General features: G+C 39.7%; 2 protein-coding genes and 1 pseudogene across 2 annotated transcripts; 2 read left to right on the top strand and 1 right to left on the bottom strand.

Moving 5' to 3' along the window:
- Nucleotides 1–3,503: 3,503 nt before the first annotated feature.
- LOC122115976 (olfactory receptor 51I1) lies at nt 3,504–4,448 on the top strand. The gene has a single exon (XM_042689601.1). It carries the CDS (start codon nt 3,504–3,506, stop codon nt 4,446–4,448), a length of 945 nt encoding a protein of 314 aa, XP_042545535.1.
- Nucleotides 4,449–13,774: 9,326 nt separating this feature from the next.
- LOC122113608 lies at nt 13,775–14,707 on the top strand (annotated as a pseudogene).
- Nucleotides 14,708–17,926: 3,219 nt separating this feature from the next.
- On the bottom strand, nt 17,927–18,880 carry LOC122113984 (olfactory receptor 51Q1). The gene has a single exon (XM_042687126.1). The coding sequence runs from the start codon at nt 18,875–18,877 to the stop codon at nt 17,927–17,929; it is 951 nt and encodes a 316-aa protein (XP_042543060.1). The 5' UTR covers nt 18,878–18,880.
- Between the last annotated feature and the right edge of the window lie 4,246 nt (nt 18,881–23,126).

Here is a 23,126-nt window from a genome sequence, read left to right as displayed (position 1 = left end):
TTTTGTACAGGAATTGCATCTGGCACCTAAATTCCACAAACTAATCCATACGTAGATGTTACATCTGAATTTGTGGGACACTTTGTTGATCTGCTAATAATAGCAATGTGAGTGTGTGCTGGAACAGAATGTAGATTTTGGGAGAGGGCGAATATATTTAAAATATTCTTGGATATGTCTTCAAGTATGTGTATGAGTCCGCTAACTTAAAAATTATGTCAATATTTTAAATTAGCATTTATTATCAATAAAAACCTATAGAGATTATTGTGTGTGTTTCAATTTTCAAAATATCTGGCTTGAGCATTGAGCAGTTGTAGAAGTATATTTGTGTTTGTTGGAATGGGTATACATTTGAAAGAGGCATTGTGAATATTAGTAGGTAAATAAAAATGTATACATGGGATCCGTAGAGTATCTGTGATGATATATGTTTGTGGGCATCATATGTAGTGTGCTTGTGATCCTGATCAAGGAAGGGTTGATATGCTACAAATGGTGACACTAAGAATGTGAATCTAAGCATGAGTTTCTCCTGAGAGTAATTCTCCTATTGCCCCACTGCTCCACTCAGTGGTGCCACCCTCCCAATTATTTCATCTTTCCTCCTCTCACTCTATGGAAATGAGTCTTGGGATTTGGGGTCATTTATAAATGTATGTCAAGGAGAATGTGCCAATGCCAGTCTGCTGGCTGGACTCACAGTACAATCAACCCGGCTGCAGGGAAGAGAGACCTCTTCCATGCGGTGAGTACTCCCTGGTTCCCATGGAACACTTGGTCCTCCTCAGGAGTACATCCCAAATTCTAACATTCTTGCTGAAATTCTAGGCCAGTTCTAATCCTTGTATTTTACCCTCATATTTCATATGCCACAGAAATGTAATTACTGGGGATATTGTTGTGGGTACATGAATGCTGATGCACTTGTTATATCTTGTATGTATATGCTTATAAGTAAGTGTTTGGAAGGATGTAAATGTAGAGGAACACTCTAAAAGTCTCTCTCTCTCTCTCTCTGTGTATGAAGCCATAAGTCTGCCAGTATTATGTGGCGTAAGAGTATCATTTGTGACCTCGGGGCCTGTGTGATTATTTCTGTGTGTAAATACCACAGTGGAGGTGAGAAGAAGTGCCTATGAATATCTAGACAGAAAATGTGTTGGTTTTTTCTGTCACTTTAGATGTGCTTTGTATATATATGTATCACACGTGTTTTGACCTGCATTTTCCTGGTCTGATTTTTCTTCCCAGAATAGTTCTATTTAGAGAATTTGACCATACATCTTTCATGAACAGTGACAAAAATAGAAAAGACTTGTTTGGTGGGCTTTGTTTTTCCCCACACAGAATGAACTGAAGATTGATGAAATACTACCCTTCAGGACTATCTTAGTTTGCATAGCAGGGGTTTAAGGAGAATGAGATGATCTCACTTCTGAAAAACTCTGAGCATCTCTTGATGCTGGCAAGACTCTTCCCATTTCTTTAGGACTCAGAAGGAATCTGCAAAAGCAGATTAGAAAAGCACATCTATAAAGGCTGAATCTTAAAGATGTAGATTTTAAACTTGGTTGGGAGAAAAATGTTTCTAGAGAGTCAGGGACAAGAATTCTACTGAGGAAAGGAGTGCTTTCTCTCTCAGTAGTGGGAGAGAAAAATCCAAGAAATAGATAAATGTCTTCCCATTGGCCATAAACTTTCAGGATGGTGTCTTCATCCACTCTTTGCCACCAATGAATTTCCCTGTGTTTACAAGGAGTTCTAGGAATAGAGTGGAAATGCTAAGAAAAGGCAAGGGATGTGAAGAGTCATTATGCTGGAATGCTGAAGGAAAGCTACAATTTTGATCTATCAGGTATCATGGAAATACAGTTGTCAATATATTTTAGACCAAAAGAAAATCTCGATCTTTTTTCTACATTTCCAGCATCCCGACTCACTTTACTTGGAGTTAGGCTACTACTGTTTAAAGACAAAAACAGCAAAAAACAATTTGGTAAACAAAGTATACACAAAAGAGCCAATGTAAGGAAAAAATTAAGATGCTACCCCCTTAAACAAAGAAGGCAGCTTTAAACAGGTGAGTTTCTAATTCTGCTCATTCTGTGACAAATGTCTTAGCACATAAGAAAAATGTTTTTCACTTAAAAACACAGTGGTCAGTGGTCACCTTCTCCTATTTCAGGAAGGAGCGTGGTGGGGGGGGGGGGTGAGTGATCCAGGAGAATGTAAAAGATATAACCAATGAAATGAGCAATAATAGAATATAATTTTAATATAATTGAATTCTGGAGCATAGAATCGTGTTAGGGAAGCAGACACAAAGGCAGATAAGTTACAAGCTATCTTTCCCTGACATCAGGAAATGTAGGGTTTCAAGCAATTTGGCTAAGGATTGAGGAAGGGTGAGAAGGTAGAGGTATATGGAGTATTTATGTATGAGATGATTTTGCAGGTGATTTTGCATGTACTTAATCGCCATAAGGGAAAGAGGCAGAGAGTGAATCAGGTTGAAGTGCCATACAATGGGCTAACAGAAGCTGTTTCAAAGGAGGTGTCAGAAAATGGGTTTTTGAAGTTAGAGGGTCTGTCTTTGGAGAAGAAAACACATTGACTTCTCACAAAAAAATAAGGATACGCATAAATAAAGGCATACATAACTTTAAAACTTAGGGGATGGTAACGATTCTTTCTCTTCTTTTTTTTTTATTATCTCAGTAATTCATTATTCCCCTTGCTTTCTTGAGTCACCCACCTGTACGCCTGTTTGGCTATAGAACTGACCAAAGATCCCAAGATTGCTCCCTCTGAAAGGCAAGAAAGGAGAAGATGAAACTAGTCTCATGTGTGAACATGTCATGAAAAACTAAGATGAAGGTGCTGATTGCCAAATAGATTAGAAGAGGCTGGAGGAAATATAAAGATTCCAGAGCTACACAGACATGAGGATGACAAATTCAGGGGCTGGCCATGGGACTGGCAGGCTGAGGTGAAGTCTGAATAAAGAATATCGAAGATCTAGTTTTATGGCTTTAGATGGTCTACTGAAAAAATCCTCAAAGATACATACGGACAGTTCTCTCCTCCTTGCCTGGACCGCCCTAATTTCTATTTTTCCTTCAGCACTGTAAGAATCTTGCTTCTGGATTAGATGGGAACGTGAAGGGGTCTGTGGTGAGGATTTAAGCCCCTCACTCATGTTTTTTCTTACCTTTGACCTTATTCTCCCGTCATGCAATAGGCACACATTTGATGACAGAGTTTCCACTATGGCAAAGAGAATATGCTGGGCCCTGGTTGTATAGAAACAAGTGGAATCCATCTCCTTCCTCCAACAAATCAGAGTCTAAAAAGGGAGCCAGAAACACAGACACACAATTTCAATCTCTGAGCTTTTGTGGTGGAGACAGGATATCTGAAAGAAATCAAGTGAAGATCTTCCCCTGACGCACCCTCCTTGGGCTGACTCAACCCTTCTCTATTTTTCCCTCCTGCCTGCCATGCTGGACTTCAATAGCACTCCCTTCCAGCCAGCCACACTGCAACTGACAGGCATTCCAGGGATGCAGACAGGCCAGGCCTGGGTCGCCCTGATCTTCTGCATCCTCTACCTGATCTCCATCTTAGGCAACCTCAGTATCCTTGCTCTGGTGGTTCGGGAGCCTGCTCTTCACCAGCCCATGTACTACTTCCTCTCTATGCTCTCTCTCAACGACCTGGGCGTGTCCTTTTCTACACTTCCAACGGTGCTGGCTACCTTCTGCTTCAACTACTGCCACGTTGGCTTCGATGCCTGCCTGGTGCAGATGTTCTTCATTCACACGTTTTCTTTCATGGAATCGGGCATCCTTCTGGCCATGAGCTTTGATCGTTTCGTGGCTATATGTGACCCACTACGCTATGCCACGGTGCTCACCAACAGCCGCATCCTGGCCATGGGCTTGGGGATCCTTGCCAAGAGTTTCATCACTCTCTTTCCTTTCCCCTTCCTGGTGAAAAGGTTGCCATTCTGCAAGGGCAATGTTTTGCATCATTCATATTGCCTCCATCCCGATCTCATGAAAGTGGCCTGTGGCGACATTCATGTCAACAATATCTACGGACTCTTTGTGGTCATTTTCACATACGGCGTGGACTCGGTTTTCATCCTTCTGTCCTACGCGTGGATCTTGAGGGCTGTATTGGCCATCGCCTCCCAGGAGCAGCGACTCAAGGCCCTGAACACTTGCATGTCACACATCTGTGCGGTGCTGGCCTTTTATGTGCCCATCATCGCTGTCTCTATGATTCACCGCTTCTGGAAACAGGCTCCTGCTGTCGTTCATGTCATGATGTCCAGTGTCTACCTGTTTGTACCCCCCATGCTAAACCCCATCATATACAGTGTGAAGACCAAAGAGATCCGCAGAGGGATCCTCAAGATCTTCCATAAATCCCAAACCTGAGGAAGGCCTCAGACCTCGAGGAAACTGGATTCACCTTCCAAGCATGCTAAAATAAAGAAGACCCAGACTCTTGGGAGTTATGAGTTTGATCCCAATTAAAGAGTATCTACAACAGGGGGAAAATGTGATCAAGGTACATTCTATGCATGTAAGAAAATATCATGTTGAAATCCACTTTGTATGTATAAGGAGTTTATAATGAAGTATAATATGTCTAATTCAATAAATGATGTACATCTTTATTGAAAATTGATTGTGAAAATTCTTACACTAAAAATGTTATAATGGTGAACATACACTATTAAACTACTAGATATATATGACAAGTTGAAAAGGTAGGAAAAATACAACAGATGCTCTTGCGAACAATTCTGTTATCAACAAGAGAGACAAAAGTGCCATGGACTCTTGCTGTTTTCGTTTAAGAGGAGGATCTATTTGGTTCGTAGAAATGAAAACAAGTTCTATAGGTGGCTATGAAATAGTTTGTGAAGAATAAGAGGGATTAGATATAATACTGGTTCAGGATGGCAAGGAGAAAGGAGGTAGTAGTCTCTGCAGATCAAACTTTCTTAGAACAAATCTTTAGGATAAAGTGTTTACAGCCTTAACACTGAACCATATAGCACTGTATATCTGGTAGCTTGCTACAGAAACACAATATTAGGTGCCGCACTACTGAATGAGCACTGCCTTTACTAAAATGTTGAGCGACTAAAGCTTGAGAAGCATTCTGCTTCCCTTTTCTAATATCTCTCAGGTATTAGATGCTTATCTATGAGCCCTACAACAAGAGTAAACAGACACATAGACAACACAAGTTTGGAAAAAATGGTTCTCAATGTTTGATTCTCAGACTAGCACCTTCAGCAACACTTGGGATTTTGTTAGTCATGTAAATTCTAGGGACCTTTCTCAGACTACCCATACCAAAAATTCTGGGAAGCAGGATCCAGGAGTTTGGATTTCAACAGGTATCCCATCTTATTCTGACTCACTAACTTAGAATACTGTTATAATATGTGGGAAAGTTGCTATTACTTTTGTATGGATAAAGAGGAGGTTTTCTCATTGAGAAGCCTGAGAAACAAAGTCTTAAGAGATTGCTTAGCCAGAGGAATACCAAGTACATTATAAACAAGAATATGGTACGAATATTGAAGATCTGGAGGAAACTCCTTTGGAGGAAGAACTGTGATTTACCTCCAGGCACACTAAAACTAGGAAGTCGAATACTCAGACTCTTGAGAGACAATGTAGCCTTACCACTCCTGTGAGCTGATGGAGGTAGAAGACAGATAGTTTCGGAATAATTTGAGAGTCTTCAGCCACTTCAGTCATTATCCCATAATGTGACAGCATTTCCTTTCCTCCTAGTTCTTACTCTGCTATTCCAACTGTCTGACATTCAAAATTCATCTCAATTCCAATTTTAGTGCTGCTCTCTGGGTATATAGAACTTAATGGAAAACAAATGTTTTGCTATAAGATGAGAGATCAGACAAGAGTAGTTTGTGACTGGAGGTTGAGTGTGTACCAGTCCCCTGACAAGAACCTGGTTTGAGAATTTTCTGCTTTATTCCACTGTAGAAAGTTTCACTACTACATTACAGAGCACACTGTTTTCTGCTGAAATGTTGCTGTGGAAAGAGACTCCTATTTTCCTTACAGATGACTTGGAAGACTTACAGTAAACTTTTTCTATGAGATGTGTGCATATGTTGTTCAATTATTACTACCAGAAGGAATATTTAGGCTTTCATGATTTAGCCACTTACTTAATAGAACCTTGGAAAAGGACATTTCAGATGTACAAAAAAGATATATTGCAATCATAGCTAAAATTCTATTTCTATTTTAGGGTTTGGCACACTAAGTTTTAATTAAATGACTAATCAAATAATCAAATGACTAATAAATAATCCAATGACTAATAAATGAGGGAACTGAACTCTGATCCTTCTTTCCTTCCTTCCTTGCTTCCTTCCTTCCTTCCTTCCTTCCTTCCTTCCTTCCTTCCTTCCTTCCTTCCTTCTTTCCTTCCTTTCTTCCTTCCTTCCTTCCTTCCTCCCTCCCTCCCTCCCTCTCTCCCTCTATCCTCTCTCCCTCTTTCTTTCTTTCTTTTTTCTTTCTTTCCTTCCTTTTTTCTTTCATTCTTTCTTTTTCTTTCTTTCTTCTTTTTGCTACTTGTAAGGATATAGTTAATCATTCATTCTGTGGCTTCTAAAATGTCTCAACTCCTTGCCAGAGACTTATTACCAATCTAAGGCATCATTTAGGTCTCCTTTCTCCATGATTCTGTGGCCTCATGCATGACACTGATTTATTCTGAATTCCATGTCCTGATACAACTTCATTACCTCTGACTCATCCAATCCTGTACCAATCATAGAAGGCATAGCTATTCTTTTCAAAAGGCTCCTCTGTTACTTCATACTTCATAATTGTCCTGTTTGCCTCCCACACCTATTCCATAAGCTGACAGAAAAGAGAGAGTATGTTCCTGCCTCTCTTTCCCTTCACAGAGTCTTACTCTACCTGAAACTAAAATGAAGAAGGGTTAAGTGAGATCTTCAGTAGGAGTGACAGGTATTGGAAGCAAGAACATGTTGGGGGAATGGGGACCCAAAGCAGAACCTACAATGAGATACATTCTCATGTGTGCTAAATTCAGTTAAAAACAAACAACAAAGAAACTAATTATGATCATCTTTCCACTTGCATCCCTATCTCTTATAGATAATAATACACCAGTTAAAATAAGACTCCGAGGTGAGGAGGTAAAGTAAAATCATGAAGCTATGTATCAAGCTAGCGCTTAAAACTAGGTATATGCAACGTTGCACCCCATATCATTCCAGTGTCTTGGAATGACTCTCTAGAAAAAAATCCCTGAACTTCTGGAGCTTGGGGTAGGGTTGAGAGGAAGGTAAAGGAAGTGGGAATTGGTTAGGGAATAACAAGGATAAATACATTTAAATAGCCAAGGTTGTATCCTCTATTGCTGAAATTCTGGATTGTCTTTGGCATCCAGGACTTATTCTCTAATATTTGAACCTTGGAATTTGCCTGTCATACACTGAACTTTAGATTCTATCTGGAATCTGGGTTTTAAGACAGACTTCAGAAATCAAGGTCCTGAATTTCAGGCAAACAGTTTTATTTTTGAGGCAGGATAATTGTGTGTGTGTGTGTGTGTGTGTGTGTGTGTGTGTGAGTGTGTGTGTGTGTGTGTGTGTGTGTGTGTGCATGTGTGTTGGCATGCTGGCATGGAGCCCAGAGGGGATTTTTTCTCCTTTTTCTTTTTCCTCATAAAGAAGGAGTTAAAATGTATGTTCTCTATGGAGAGATGACAGTATCCCTCGAGTGAAAAGTCTTTTATTATTATTACTATCATTATTATTACTTTTCTATTCCTAGACTGAAATCTAACCCTATCCCTTTTGAGCTCACCAGAACAGCCTTACACTCAGACAAAGCAGGACCCCAGAGACTCTGGCGTCTGAGAACTTGCACTCAGAGTATAAAATCTGCATCTCTTTGTATAGCACCTGCCTGAGAACCACTGTGGATCCATTTTGAGCTCTGGTCCTGTGATAATCCAATTATCACTCCCCCAAAGCTATCTCAGGTGAGTTTCAATTTGTGTGTGTCTCCAAGGTGTGAGGGCAGTACTTGGTTCCTATGAACCATTTTCTTTGTCTTTCTGTGTGGGTTTCCTGAGCCTCTCTTAATTACGTGTCTGTATCTTTGAGTGAATTTCTATCAATGTCTGTGTACATTTGAATAGTTGATACTTTGGTTTAGCCCATGACAGAAACTGAGGCCAAAAAGTATTTCATTTTCATGTTGGTGTTCTATACAAAAAGAAATAATCGTTCAAATGCCTTTGTGATCTCCCAGCCACTTCCAGAGAGGGCTGTCAGGATGGATGTGTACGTGCTAGCCACCAACAGCTGGCCTCTGCTCTGTGTCACCTGAGGTTCTGTTGCTGAACAGGAAAGGGCTTGACAGCTTGGAACATCAGGCCTGGGGTTAGGAGGAAAGCTGAAAGGGCTTTTCATCCCAATTCAGGAGATGCTGGCATCCTCCCTTTAGCTTATCTTAAGGTGGAATCCTGTCTTTGTTTACATCTGTCCGTTGTCTAGAGGCTTCTTATGTTGTCATAGTTTTGGGTCTGAGAAAAATAATGTGCCTTGTTTAAAGCCCAACTTCTATCGATGATATTCACCAATCACTCCTTACTTCCTCTCCTACCCATCCCCTCCCACTCTATTGTACTTTGCTCTTGTTAAGGTTCAATCTAGCCCAAGCAGTCAATTTGTATGTTTGTTCATTTAGTACGTTCTTGCTTTTATTATTGCTTTTGGCATTATTGGAATTTGAATTCAGCGACTCACTCTTGCTAGGCAAGGGTTTTATCACATGAACCATGCTTCAGTCCTTTTTTTGCTGTGGTTTACTTTTTCAGATAGAGTCTTATGCTTTTGTCAGGGCTACCCTTGGGCAAGTGGCTGAGATTATAGGCATGAGCCAACATGCCTGATCTATCCTTTTACTTTTTCTTGAACACATTTGTGCATCCCAGCTGTGGGAAATCTTGTGAGGTAAAGAGAATCAGATACAATCTTGACATTAAAAGAACACACAAGCCAGGCACTGGTGGCTCACACCTGTAATCCTTGCTACTCAGGAGGCTGAGATCTGAGGATTGTGGTTCAAAGCCTGCCCGGTGCAGGAAAATCTGTGAGACTCTGATCTCCAGTAAACCACCAGAAAACTGGAAATGGTGCTGTGGCTCAAGTGGCAGAGCACTTGACTTGAGCTGAAGAGCTGAGGGACAGCGCCCAGGCCCAGAGTTCAAACTCCATGACCAAAAAAATAAAAAAAGCACACAAGTCACACAGACATAAAGGTAAATGTCTTTTATCATTTTATTAGGATTAATTTCAAATATATTATGTAGATAAATTATTCACTGGGTTTTGTGACATTTATGAAAATGCTGAATGAAGATATAGTCAACAAAATAATAAAATACTAGAAGAAGAATAAAATACTAGCAGAATTATTCTATATTGGATAAAGAAGCAGATTGGTTGCCAATTGGTGACAAAATAAGTTTTAAAAGATGTACTATTTGGGCTGGGAAGGTGGCTCAGTGGTAGAGCGATTGCCTTGCATGCATGAGGCCCTGGGTTCGATTCCTCAGCACCACATAAGCAGAAAAAGCCAAAGAGGTGCTGTGGCTCAAGTGGTAGAGCGCTAGCCTTGAGCTGAAGAGCTGTGGGACAGCACCCAGGCACAGAGTTCATGCCCTACGACCGACAAAATAATGTAATATTCTGCCAAGCATGAATATCATCTTCATAAACAAGGAGAAATCTGAAGTTGTAAATGAGAAGATTGGTTTCTTTTTCTGCATAAGTATTATTATAAAATACTGTTGTGAAATAAATGTGACACTGCTGATACCCATTATGATCGCTTCCTATGGGTCATCCTGACAAAGGAACTCACCTGGTGTGGAAACTGTAAGTCAGATATTTTGAGAAGTAGCTTTAGAAGCTTTCAGGATCAAAACTTCAATTCCATATCTATTTACTTATACTACTCACAATCTGCTATGTATTTGAACTTGTGTTAGTATTGAGTATGTATTAGGAAAGGTCAACATAAACGATCTTTTCTATGGGGTGTTTACACTTTAATAGGAGATACAGACATTAATTAATAAACAAGTAAATGGATACTTTAAAAAATAGAAAGGTATTTTGCAAGGAAACTACAGATGTCATGAAGATGGTTGTGATAACCTGATTAAGATTTATTGTACTGCTGTTCCTTTAACAAAGCCTGTAGTGAAAACAGACTTAACCCTAAGGTAAGAGTGCTCTTTGTAGGTCAGGAACATCTAATGGGAATAGTGGCTTTTAGATATAACCTGAATGTGTTCACTGTGTGTGCTCACATTGAGCATGGTGACAAGTTTGGTAAGAATACCACAGATGAATTTTTCTCTTTGGAGGCATGATTGGAAATTTAGGAAGTTACAACAGTATTCTCAAATCTAGACTATATCTATGGGTATTATGAGCAAATCCCAGTTTTCTTATCTTTCTTTTTTAAAAAAAGAAATGTTTTTATCTATTCATGCATTAGGTAATCATGCTCATGTATACAATAAACAGTATGGAAATTCAGATAAATTCACATTTCTTTAGAGACTTTTCAGCATGCTGAAGAACCCCATACATGGAAATATGAAGTTGTACTCCAGACTGAGGTGGAAAAGAAAGGTAGACACTTATAGCATGCTTGCAAATTTCATTTCTGTCTAAAAGATTGTCACTGTAAAGTGACTAGAATATCACAAAAATGATTCCAGAATATAGCTCAACACTGCATTTGACTGACAAGCCTTGAAATATTAAAAACTGGGTACCACACCCAAAAATCTGAATTTAATTATCCCGGCTCTGAGATTTTTGTAATGTGCAATCAAGCTTGAGAACTCCTGATCTCTAAAGGTGGACCCAAAGGAAATGGGTGAATAAGATGGACAAAATCCGATTTCAACTGCAAGAGACATTGTTAGTTGTGAGAGAAGCAGAGAGATGTGCACAGGATCACAGCAGAGCCGCGTGTGAAGACTGAGGCCAGGAGGAATGCAGGCCACTCATGGTTGCAATGTCCTTCTTCATGGTCATAGTTCTTTCTATTCTCTTTGCTACAATGCCCCTAGTTACCCATTCCAAAAAGCTTAAGATATCTAAGCCATTCACATCAACAGTGGACAGTCATAATTTGAAGAATTGATGCAGCATCAATGATTCATATAACTGATCTGTAGAACAAATGGATGATTGGAGTCACTTCAGCTTTTCTATTAATTTTTTTCTATTGTAAAGTTGATATGGAGAGGGTTACAGGTACATAAATCTGGTAATGAATACATTCCTGTGTGAACAGTATCACCTTCTCCCTCATTTTCTCCCAGTTTTTTTCCCCTTCTCATTCTAATTGTAACTGTCTTGTCTCTTACTACTGAAGCATTACAAATTTAATTTTATATCCATTACATTATATTGGGTTATGCTGTGTTGCTTTACTGCATTGATAATTTATATTAACTTGTATCTTTCTCCCTGATCTCTTAGTCATTGATGTCATTTTATTATATATATATATATATATTTATTTATTGTAAAGATACTGTACAGAGGAGTTACAGTTACATGAGTAAGGTAATGAGTGTATTTCCTATCAAGCATTGTTACCCCTCTTTTGTTTTTTCCCTACCATCCCTTTCCTCCCCACCTCCCCAACTCCTCCTTTCCCTCCTCAAAGTTGCAAAATTCTTTTTCTTTTCTTTTCTTTTTTTATTGTGAAAATACCGTACAGAGGGGTTACAATTACACGGGTAAGGTAATGAGTACATTTCTTATCAAGTATTGTTGCCTCCTCCTTTGTTTCCCCTTTCCATCCCTTCCCATCTCCCCTCCCCACCTCTGCTCTCCCTCCCCCCTCCCCATCCCCTTCCCACCAAAGTTGTAAAGTTCATTTTTCCACATAACGTCTTGTACATCTCATTGTTGCAATGGGTCCACCTGTATCCCTATTTAAACAATTTGTTTTTTCCCTTCCCCTCCACAAATTATACCAACATCAAATACAGTGAAAACAGGTTATAACATGGGGAGGGACATACTAAGCAACAAAGAAATAATCTTATAAATATGTTAGAAACAATCACAAGAAAGAAAAAAAACAGTTGAATCCTTATCTTGGGGTTCATTTCACCTAACATCAATTTATCTGACTGTTTCTGCTTGTCTCAGACATATACTAGTTGTTACAAATAAGGGAAACCATGGGACCTATGTTTCTTGCAAAGTTCTTTTTCAATATAGTGTCTTGTACATCTCATTGTTACAATGGGTCGTCCTGTATCCTTATTTCAGCTTTTTGTTATTTACCTTTCCCTCCCCAAATTAGAAAAATGTATATACAAGTTGCAGGGCACTAGAATCAAATACAGTGAAAACAGGGGTTATGGAGGAAGAACATACAAGAGAAACAAAAAAATCACATAGTACATTAGAAGTACATTAAAAACAGCAGCAAGAAAGATAAAACTTCTTGTGTCCTTATCTTGAGGTTCATTTTGCTTAGCACATAGATGACTTTTTAAATCTTTGTCTTTGATCTTTGCATGGATTCAAAGTAAAATATGCTCACTTTAAAGTACTGACTAGCCTTTATGAATTCTTTTTTATATCACTCAGAGGGTCACTTTTATTTAGTGCAATTTTCTTTATCATTCATATTCATAATTCTTTCTTCAGTATTCTAAAGTTACAGTGTCTCTTCCTTCCTTTTTCCTTTGAGTAGTAAGGGTTGAATTCAAGGTCTAGCACTTTCCAGGCAGGCATAATTCCTCTTAGGCATAATTCCTCTTATACCTTAGTCTTTCTGGCTTATTATTTTTCCAATAAGATCTTACCTGTATGCCTCATCAGAGATACAATCCTTTTGATCTCAGTCTCTCACATAGCTAGAATATCATGCACCACCACTGAGTTCAGTTATTGGTTGAGATAAGGTCTTGTGTTTATGGCTAGGCTGACCTCAAAATGCAGTATTTCCTGTCTCTACCTCCAGCATAACTAGAATTACAGGTGTGAGCCATCACATTGCAACCTTCATTCAAAGCATTATTCCCTCTTTGAGGCAGAGTAGGGACCGATGGAGAATATCACTTTCTCAGGTAGTCTTGTCATCTCAGAGCCATGTTGGCTGAGCTAAAACTCAACTCTTTCTTATAACTCTAGTCTCTATCAAACCAAGTCAGCTCACATCTTTATAGTGAAATTAGAAACAAACACTGAATATATATTTTCTCTTTATTTTCAGATAAGAGAATAGAAATATCACCCTCATTTTACAAAAGAGAAGTAAACAAGCAAACAAAACAGAACTTGGAATCAAAGTATAAGTCCATTACACACATCATATATCTAACAACTATAAAATTTGACTCAGATGGAATTTGTTCTAACATTTCTGCTCTGCAGTTTTAGGGTATGTTTTCTCTCATACGATTGAGCAATCTGAAGTATCTATTTTACATGTCACATGGTAGGATTCTAAAACTCAGAACAGAAGGAAAGATGAGACTCTTATTGCAACTTTCCCTGTCTTCCCTTTCTCCTTTCTTCAAACTTTAGGATGGGGTCCTGTGGCAGAAGACTCAAAAGACATAAGATAACTTAGAATTTTTTTTTTCAAATGGCAGGGGAAGACTGATCCCTGTTGGTGATGACATGGGAGTGAAGATTAATGACAGTTTTGACCTCTTATCTGTCTTCCTGACTGGACTCCCAGGACTGGAGGCCCAGCATGGCTGGCTCTCCATCCCCTTCTTCACTATGTCCATAGTGGCCATTGTGGGCAACAGCTTCATCATGGCAGCAGTACACGCAGACTCTGCCCTACATGAGCCCATGTACCTGTTCCTTTCCATGCTGGCTATCACTGAAGTGGGTGTCTCCGTGTCTACATTGCCTACTGTTATGGGTATTCTTTGGTTTGATGCTCTCAGGGTTAACTTTGATGATTGCTTGGCCCAGATGTTCTTTATTCACACATTCGCCTGCATGGAGTCAGGTGTCCTGTTGGCCATGAGTTACCACCGCTTTGTAGCCATCTACAACCCACTGCGCTACACAGCCATCCTGACCCTGCCACGTATCCTCTCCATGGAAGGAGGAATTACACTGAAGAGTGTGGTGCTCACGGCCCCGCTTCCGGTTCTTTTGAGGCAACTGCCCTACTGCCACATTAACATCCTCTCCCACTCCTACTGTCTCCATTCGGACCTGATCCAGCTGCCTGTGCTGATACTAAGCTCAACAGCATTCTGGGCTTGTCCATTGTTCTGGCCACTTTTGGACTGGACTCCCTGCTTATTGTGGTTTCTTATGCACCAATTCTTTGCACAGTACTGGGCTTTGCTTCTGGGGAAGGACGGAAGAAGGCACTCAACACATGTGTGTCACACATCTGTGCAGTCCTCGTGTACTATGTGCCTATGATTGGCGTGTCCATAATGCATCGCGTTGCTGAGCATGTTTCACCCATGGTCCAGCATTTACCACTTTGTGCCACCAGTGCTCAACCCTATTATCTACAGCGTTAAGACTCGCCTCATCCGACAGGGAATTGTCAGCTTATTCTGCAAGAAGGAATCAATCTGAATTACTATGGACAAGGACCATCCTTCAATCTGCAAACTGTTATCAAGCTTCTCATATGGGCAAAATTCTATACCAGACATTTTGAGAAGGAAGCGGAAGAAAGTGGTCTAAGCACTGTCATAATCATCTATCCAAATTTCAAATTATTTCTAAATCCTTTACATTTACAGTTTGTTTGTGTGTGTGTGTGTGTGTGTGTGTGTGTGTGTGTGTGTGTGTGTGTGTGCGCCTCTCTGTGTACATATGTACATTCCTTTCTTCTCTGGCCAGATATGAAAACTTGAAGGCACAAAGAATGAATTCAGGGTGCTGAGAAAGTGGCTCAGTGGTAGAGTGCTTGCCTTGTATGCCTGAGGCCCTGGGTTCAATTCCTCAGCACCACATAAGCAGAAAAAGCCAGAAGTGGCGCTGTGGCTCAAGTGGTAGAGCGCTAGCCTTGAGCTGAAGAGCTGAGGGACAGCGCCCAGGCCCACAGTTCAGGCCCCCCAACCAACAACAGCAACAACAAAAAAAACAAAAAACAAACAAAAAACCCCCACAAAGAATGAATTCACTGCTTCTATATTCTCTCAACATTCCTAGCAAGTACAATTTTAAAGAATTTAGACTTTACTATATCTGTATTGAAACAGAACAAAATTTTACTTTTATGAGATAGCTAGGGATTAAGAGTATCCCCTTTCCAATACAGACACATAATTTGGGAATATTCCTTTGAGCAGAGTGAGTCTGCTTTCTGGTTTGTACCAGATATTCATGGTGTACATGTATTTTCTTCATTTTATAATAGAACCTACTTTTACTTTCAAAATTGTCCTTATTTAATGAGTTCTGGGGCTTGAACTCAGAGCCTGGAACCGACTTTGAGCTTTTATGATCAAGAATAACACTCTAAGCTTGAGTCATAGACCCATTTTTCGCTTATTTTTGTGTGTTTAATTGGAGGTAAAATTCTTTTAGACTTTCTTTCCCCGGTCTGTCTAAGAACCATGATTCTCAGAGCTCAGCCTCTTGAGTAACTAGGATTACAGGCATGAACCACCATTACCCTGAGCTTTTTATTTAATTTAAAAATAATAATATTTACTAGTGGATTGAGACTTAGCTCAGCATGAATCTTATTCCATTTTACTTTCTCCTTACTGTGAAGGTTAATGAAATATTTGATAACATAAATAAGATAATACCAACATTATTTTACCACTTAGAGCCATTGTTTATTAAATACATTTGGAATAAAATTATAGAACACATATGACTTATCCAAAATATGTTAGCAACTTAACAAGAAATGAATCTGTTGGATTCCTCTGCACTTTTGATGAAAGCGAAAAAATTGATCTCATTTGTCTTACATTGATTATTACTCAGTCATTGATGCCAATATTTCTGGTAGTTCCTTTGAGTTCCTTTGTTTGAGGTCTCAAAAATATACAGAAGAGTTAAGTTACATAAGTCAAGTAATGAGAACATTTCTTTTTGAACAGTGTCACCCCCTCCCTCAATTTCTCCCAGTTTTTTCCCCTCCTGACCCCCTCCTCATGAAGTTGTATAGTTCATTTCCAACATAGTGTCTAGTGAGTATCATTGCTGCATTTGTTCAACATTTTTTCAAAAATATTCATATGTTGGTGTAATGTAATGTGGAATGACTTAGGATGATTTTATGGGCTTTGCTTTTTCTCTTCTCCTAGCAAGAGATTATTTCTTGTGTCACATCTTTCCTTTAAAAATACTGTCATTATCTCAAGATTCATTGGCTTCAGATGATATGTTGTGATTCATACAGGTTTGTGATTCATGGTGATGTGTTTTGAACATACAGATTTGTCATCCACACACTTGTACTATTAGTTAAATGGGAAATAACAGCTGACCATGTTTTTACTCATTTTCTTAACATTTCCCCCCCCCCCCCCAACTTGGATTTCCTGATCCTAAACATCCTAAGATTACATGTATCTTTCATTGTGAAATATACTTCTTTTTTAAAAATACATTTTTATTATAAAAATAGTGTACAGAGGGGTTACAGTTACATGAGTAAGGTAATGAGTACATTTCCTATCAAGCATTGTTGCCTCCTTTGTTTTTCCCTTACTATCCTTCCTTTCCCACCTCTCCAACTCCTCCCTCCCTCCCCCCCACAAGTTGTAAAGTTCGTTGAAATATACTTCTTTATGCCAACTGATTCATGGCACTCTGGGGGAAAGTAAGTCATGCTAACATCTAGGCTCTGGTTAAAAATATAAGAAAGATAAAAATAAAGGAGAAGAACATGGGAGGGGAACTTGCTCTCTAGCATTCAATGCCCACTCCCTCTCCAACTGTGCTTCTACTGATTTCCCTTTGGAGATCTATTCTCATTAATTCAAATCTAAGTGGGTCCTAATATTATCCACCTACACAGTGTAGTCCTATAAGGAGAAAACGTGACCAAATGAAGGCTGATATTTCTGAAAGAGGCCCAGGGCAATCTGACTCTTAAGAAGCAGAGACATAGGAATGACATTAGGATTGTTTTGTCTTTGTCTTTTTTAAGCTCTAGTCAGAAAAAAATGAGCTCTTATTTCCTACAAACATTATCATACTTGAAGTTTAAATTGTAAGTTCTGAAGACTTTGGTCTAGCAAGGCAAGAGTCCTACTCTAGTTACAGGATATTTTACCACCCTGCCCTAATTTTAAACACATTGCATATGATCCCTTGTTCTGCTGGAGTCAGGGTGGGTGTTGATTAGATAAACCTGAATGTTTGAGAAACTTGATCTGCAATAATCCTGCTCCCAAATTCTTCACAAATATTTACTGTTATTCTGAAAGAGTAAGTCAGAGAGTACTTGACAGAGGAGCTGGAGTTCACCTGTACATCTGAGCCGAGGTACCCAACAGTATAGATTGTGACTTAAGAGCTAAGGATTTCCTTCTAGTATTTAATCAACCATGGGACAGAAGAACCGCCACAAGACTCAGTAATGCTTGTCTCATTGGCATAGCTGCTGAGGATCTCGAAGCTATCAACTCAGAACAATATCTCTTCTGTATAGAAGCATTGTTCCCAGCTTTCCTCAGCCAACTATCTGCTAAGAGTTACAAAAAGTCCTATTGCCTTCATAATATCCTGTAGTCTTATTTTATAATGCCCATGATCAAATTTGACCTATAATCTCCCATTAACCTTATGCCTTCTATTCATGTTGAATATAAGAAATTTATCCCATCATTTCAACTGCATAGATTTTGGGGAAAAGAGGTGAAAGATTGCCCGGCGAATCTGCTTGGTCTTTGCACTATAAATGATGGGGTTCATCACTGGTGGAGCCAGAAGGTAGACATTGGCCATGATAACATGGACCAATGGAGAGGCATGTGTGGCAAAGCGGTGAGTCATGGATACACCAACCATGGGAACATAGAGGAGAAGAACAGCTAGAACATGAGACAGACAGTTATTGAGGGCACGGAGTCTCTCAGTCCAGGTGGCTGTGCTCAAGATATTTTTCAGGATGAGTGTATAGGAGAATACAATGAGCAGAGGATCCATTACAATGATGAGCAAAGCCAAAGCAAACCCATACCAGCTGTTAAGGCGAATGTCAGCACAGACCAGGCGAATCATATCCTGGTGGAGACAGTAGGAGTGGGAGAGGTGAGAGCGGCAGAAGGGCAGGCGCTTGAGCAGGAAAAGCGAAGGAAGGACAGCCAGGACACAGCGGCAAATGATGGCGAGTCCAATCCGACCAATGACTTCATTGGTGAGAACAGAGGCATAATGGAGAGGTCGGCAAATCGCCACGTAGCGGTCAAAGGACATGGCCAGCAGGACAGAGGATTCCATGAAGGAGAACCCATGGAGGAAGAAGAACTGGGCAAAGCAGGCATCAAAACTGATTTTATGGATGTTGAACCAGAGGAGCTGCATGACCGTGGGTAAGGTAGTGAGCGTGAGGCCCAGGTCAGTCAGGGCCAGCATGGAAAGGAAAAGGTACATGGGCTGGTGGAGTGATGGATCTGTGCGGATGGCAGCGAGGATGCTGGTGTTACCTGTGATGGAGATGGTGTAGAGACAGAAGAAGGGGATGGAGATCCAGATGTGGGAGGCCTCAAAACCAGGGATGCCCAGGAGGAGGAAGTAGAAAGCCCCTTGTGTGCTGTTAGTCACCTCAGACATGACTGATGAAAATGACTTCAGAGGCAGTATCTTCGCTCATGGAGAACCAGCACCATGTGACATCATCTGCTCTTCCTCACCCAACCCTGACACACATCTGGTCTAAACTGTATACAAAGGTTCAGAGTCAGTGAGGGTAGCTACGAAGACCTTGATTGTCTCTACCTAGCCGAGCCTGCAGACTCTCCTCAAAGTCACACCCCTAACCCCATCACTCAGTACAGATTAATTCACCAGTAGCTCCTTTTCATTGTTTGCTGTTTTTATTTTCTCACTGCTTTTCAGTTCTCACCCTCAACAGTTGCTTTTTTTCACACAAATCCCAATGTCAATATTATTCCCAGAAAGGATTAAAAACGGCTGCAGTGCAAAGACAGTGGCTAATATTCATCCCTGATTGCTTTTTAGTACTTTATGTCTACCATGGATTCGGTTTCTATGATATCAAAACACAGTTGGAGTAGGTACAGTGACTCACACCTGTCATCACAGAAGCATAGGACTCTGAGAATAGAAAGAGAGTCATTCTAGGCCCATCTGAGCAAAAACTTTTTTTTTTTTTTTTTTTTTTTTTTTACCACATCTCCTTTCATTGGAAGAAGCTGGGTATGCTGGTACTACAGAAAGCACAAAATAGGAGGCTTTCTGTAGGCCAGTCTCACTTTCTCTTAAAGTGAAACTCCATCTCAAAATAACGAGTGCAAAAAAAAAAAGGCTGGAGATGTGGCTTAGCAACTAAGACCAACTGCCTAGAAAGCATGAAGCTCTGAGTTTGAATCCCAGTACCACCCATAACAAACAAAAAACCACCTAACTTGAAGCAAAGGGAAGGGATCATGGAAAGGAAGAAGAGTAGAAAAGCACTGGTTGGTGAATGTTTATGTACTATTTTAAGTGCACAGCCTGTGATCATTCTCATTCTCTGACAACCATCACCCTCCCTCCTTTTCTCTGTTGATTGATTCATGGAGGAGTCCTACCTGGGGTTTGTCCTCTTCACTGTTTGTGGACTTGATGGTCTCTGATCAGCTTAGAGGTCAGCTGTGTTATAAACCCTTGCAAATCTTTGGCCTGGAAAGTGGGGAGATTTGGCCCTGCCCGTAAGGGATTATGTGCAGAAACTCCTGGAGAAGCCGATCCTTTGGGAAGTCAGCCCGAGCTGTGGCTCTTCCTTTTGTCTCCACAGAACAAGGAAATACAAAACCACCTTGAGTCCCTGTCTTTCTCGCTTGTTAAAGTTGACTTGGAACTGCATACTTATTTGTGGAATACTTATATGTAGCCATCTGATTATTACTGGCAATTGGAGGGTGGAGTTAAAAAATCAAGAGAGCTGCAGATGAAAGGAATGTTAGTATACATTCATTCTAAGAGGCATTCCTTTTGCAGTGAAACCTCTGGGAATAATGAGAAAAGAGAGTTTTCTCTCACACACATGTATATTGAGTAAATGAAAAGAGATGTCAAAATCAAATTAGAAAGAAAAAAATATCAGCACTTATTTATTGACTCATATCTTATTACACACAAAATGAATTACAAATTTATGAAATGTAAATGATATAAAAATAAAATAGAGGAAATTAAATATATTTATTTAAAACTACCTTTGACTTGCATTTTTCAAAACTTATCTGCCATAGACAAGAATCACAAATTAAAAGAGAAGTTCATCTCTGAAGAGGAAAGAAGGATGGCCAATAGACACATGAAGAAATGCTCAACCTCCCTATCCATAAAAGAAATGCAAATCACAACAACACTGAGATTCCACCTCACCCCAGTTAGAATGGCTATAATCAAGAACTCTAATAACAACAGATGCTGGAGGGGATGTGGACAGAAGGGAACCCTACTGCATTGTTGGTGGGAGTGTAAACTTGTTCAACCACTTTGGAAAGCAGTGTGGAGGTTCCTCAAAAGACTCCACATAGAGCTCCCCTATGGCCCAGGAATCTCACTTTTGGGCATTTACCCAAATGTTCACAAACAAGACCACACTAAAGCTACCAGCACGACTATGTTTATTGCAGCATTATTTACTATAGCTAAGATATGGAACCAACCCAGATGCCCCTCAGTAGATGAATGGATCAAGAAAATGTGGTATATATACACAATGGAATTCTATGCCTCCATCAGGAAGAATGACATTGCCCCATTTGTTAGGAAATGGAAAGACTTGGAAAAACTTATATTAGGTGAAGTAAGCCAGGCCCAAAGAAACATAGGTCCCATGGTTTCCCTTATTTGCAATAACTAGTATATGTCTGGAACAAGCAGAAAAGGTCAGATAAGATGATGTTAAGCAAAATGAACCCAAGATACGTACCAAGTGTTTTTTTCTTCCTTGCTATTGTTTCTAACATATTTATAAGGTACCATATGATTTTTTTTGTTGCTTTGTATGTCCTCCCCCATGGTATAACCCCAGTTTTCACTGTATTTGATGTTGATATAATTTGTGGAGGGGAAGGGAAAAAACAAATTGTTTAAATAGGGATACAGGTAGACCCATTGCAACAATGAGATGTACAAGACACTATGTTGAAAAACGAACTTTAAAATTTAGGCGGGGGTGGGGGATGGAGAGGTGGAGAGTGGGGGGTGTAGTTGAGGAGGTGGGAGGGACGGGATGGTAGGGGAAAAACAAAGGAGGAAGCAACAATGCTGGATAAGAAATGTACTCATTACCTTGCTCATGTAACTGTAACCCCTCTGTACAGTATTTTCACAATAATAAACTTTTTTAAGAAAAAAATAAAAAGGGCTGGGAGGTGGCTCAGTGGTAGAGCACTTGCCTTGCATCCCTGAGGCCCTGGGTTCGTTTCCTCAGCACCACATAAGCAAAAAGAAAAAAGCTGGAGGTGGTGCTGTGGCTCAAGTGGTAGAGTGCTAGCCTTGAGCTGAAGATCTGAGGGACAGCGCCCAGGCCCAGAGTTCAGGCCCCACGACTAGACCCTCCCCCCAAAAAAAAGAAAAAAAGAAAAGAGAAGTTCATGTAAGCAAAAATGTTATATGCATGATATGAATGTATAAACATACCATAATGAAAAATAGGAGTAAGGAGTAAGTACATAGAAGGGGAATAAGATAATAATAGAGAGGGTAAAATGATCCAAGTAACAAATACATTTGTATGGATATAACATCATGAAACCTCTTTGTACAATTAGTATATGCAATTAAAATTTAAAATAAAGCTACTCAAAGCTTAACAAATATAATAAAGGAACAGTTAAAATCTTGTAAAATACACACTAGAATTGTTTCATATTTGAAAAGTGAACATCTCAATGTTGGTCAATGAAGTATCACATGACATAGACAGGAAAGACTTGGAAATTAAACACAAAAGGAGAACTACAACTTCAAGCATAAAATTGCAATTCTTTTTTTTTTATTTGGTTATACAGAGGGAATCTCTCATTGTTACATCTCCACCTATATATACACTGTATTCCAATCAATTTTGCCCTCTCTATTACATTCCCTGCCTCCTCTCACCTCAAAATAGCATCACCAAGAGATTTCCTTTCATTTTTACAGTTGCAAAAACCCTATTTTGACAGTACTGAACCACATTTATCCTCCCTGCCAGCACGACCCCCACCTCATAGTCCACACCTACCTAAGAACCTATTTCTCTCCCTATCCAATAATTGAAATTCTTGAACTTAATGCACAAGGAACATACAAATGAATTTATTCTAATAGTCTGTCTTTTATTTTTCCAGTCCTGGAGCTTGGATTCATGGCCTGGGCACTGTCCCTGAGCCAATCTGTGCTCAAGGCTAGTACTCTATCACTTGAGCCACAGCACCACTTTCGGCTTTTTCTGTGTATATGGTACTGAGGAATCAAACCCAGGGCTTCATACATGCTAGGCAGGCACTTTACCATTAAGCCACATTCCCAGCCACCCTATTCTGTCTTTTGATGTACAAAAACATAATCATTTTTAAAATAAGGTAGTACAGCTCACAGGCTTACGCTTATAAGCAAATTAAAGCAAATTAAAATAATAGAGATGCAAATACCCTCTGATCATATCAAAAGCTTACAACCATTGATAATATAAACTCCATGTTGTACCTTATAAATAAACTATAATTACAAATAGAAAGAAGTGAGAAAGGAGAGAAAGAAGGACAGAACGTAAGAAGAAAGAAACAAACATAGAAGATAGAAAAGGGAGGGAAGGAAGGAGAGAAGGAAGGAAAGATGGAAAGAAGGAAGAAAAGAATGG

Source organism: Dipodomys spectabilis, unplaced genomic scaffold, assembly GCF_019054845.1.
Source record: "Dipodomys spectabilis isolate Male_0828 unplaced genomic scaffold, ASM1905484v1 ptg000003l, whole genome shotgun sequence".
In the NCBI taxonomy this organism is placed as follows: Eukaryota; Metazoa; Chordata; class Mammalia; order Rodentia; family Heteromyidae; genus Dipodomys; species Dipodomys spectabilis.
This window is presented reverse-complemented; position numbering and strand designations above follow the sequence as displayed.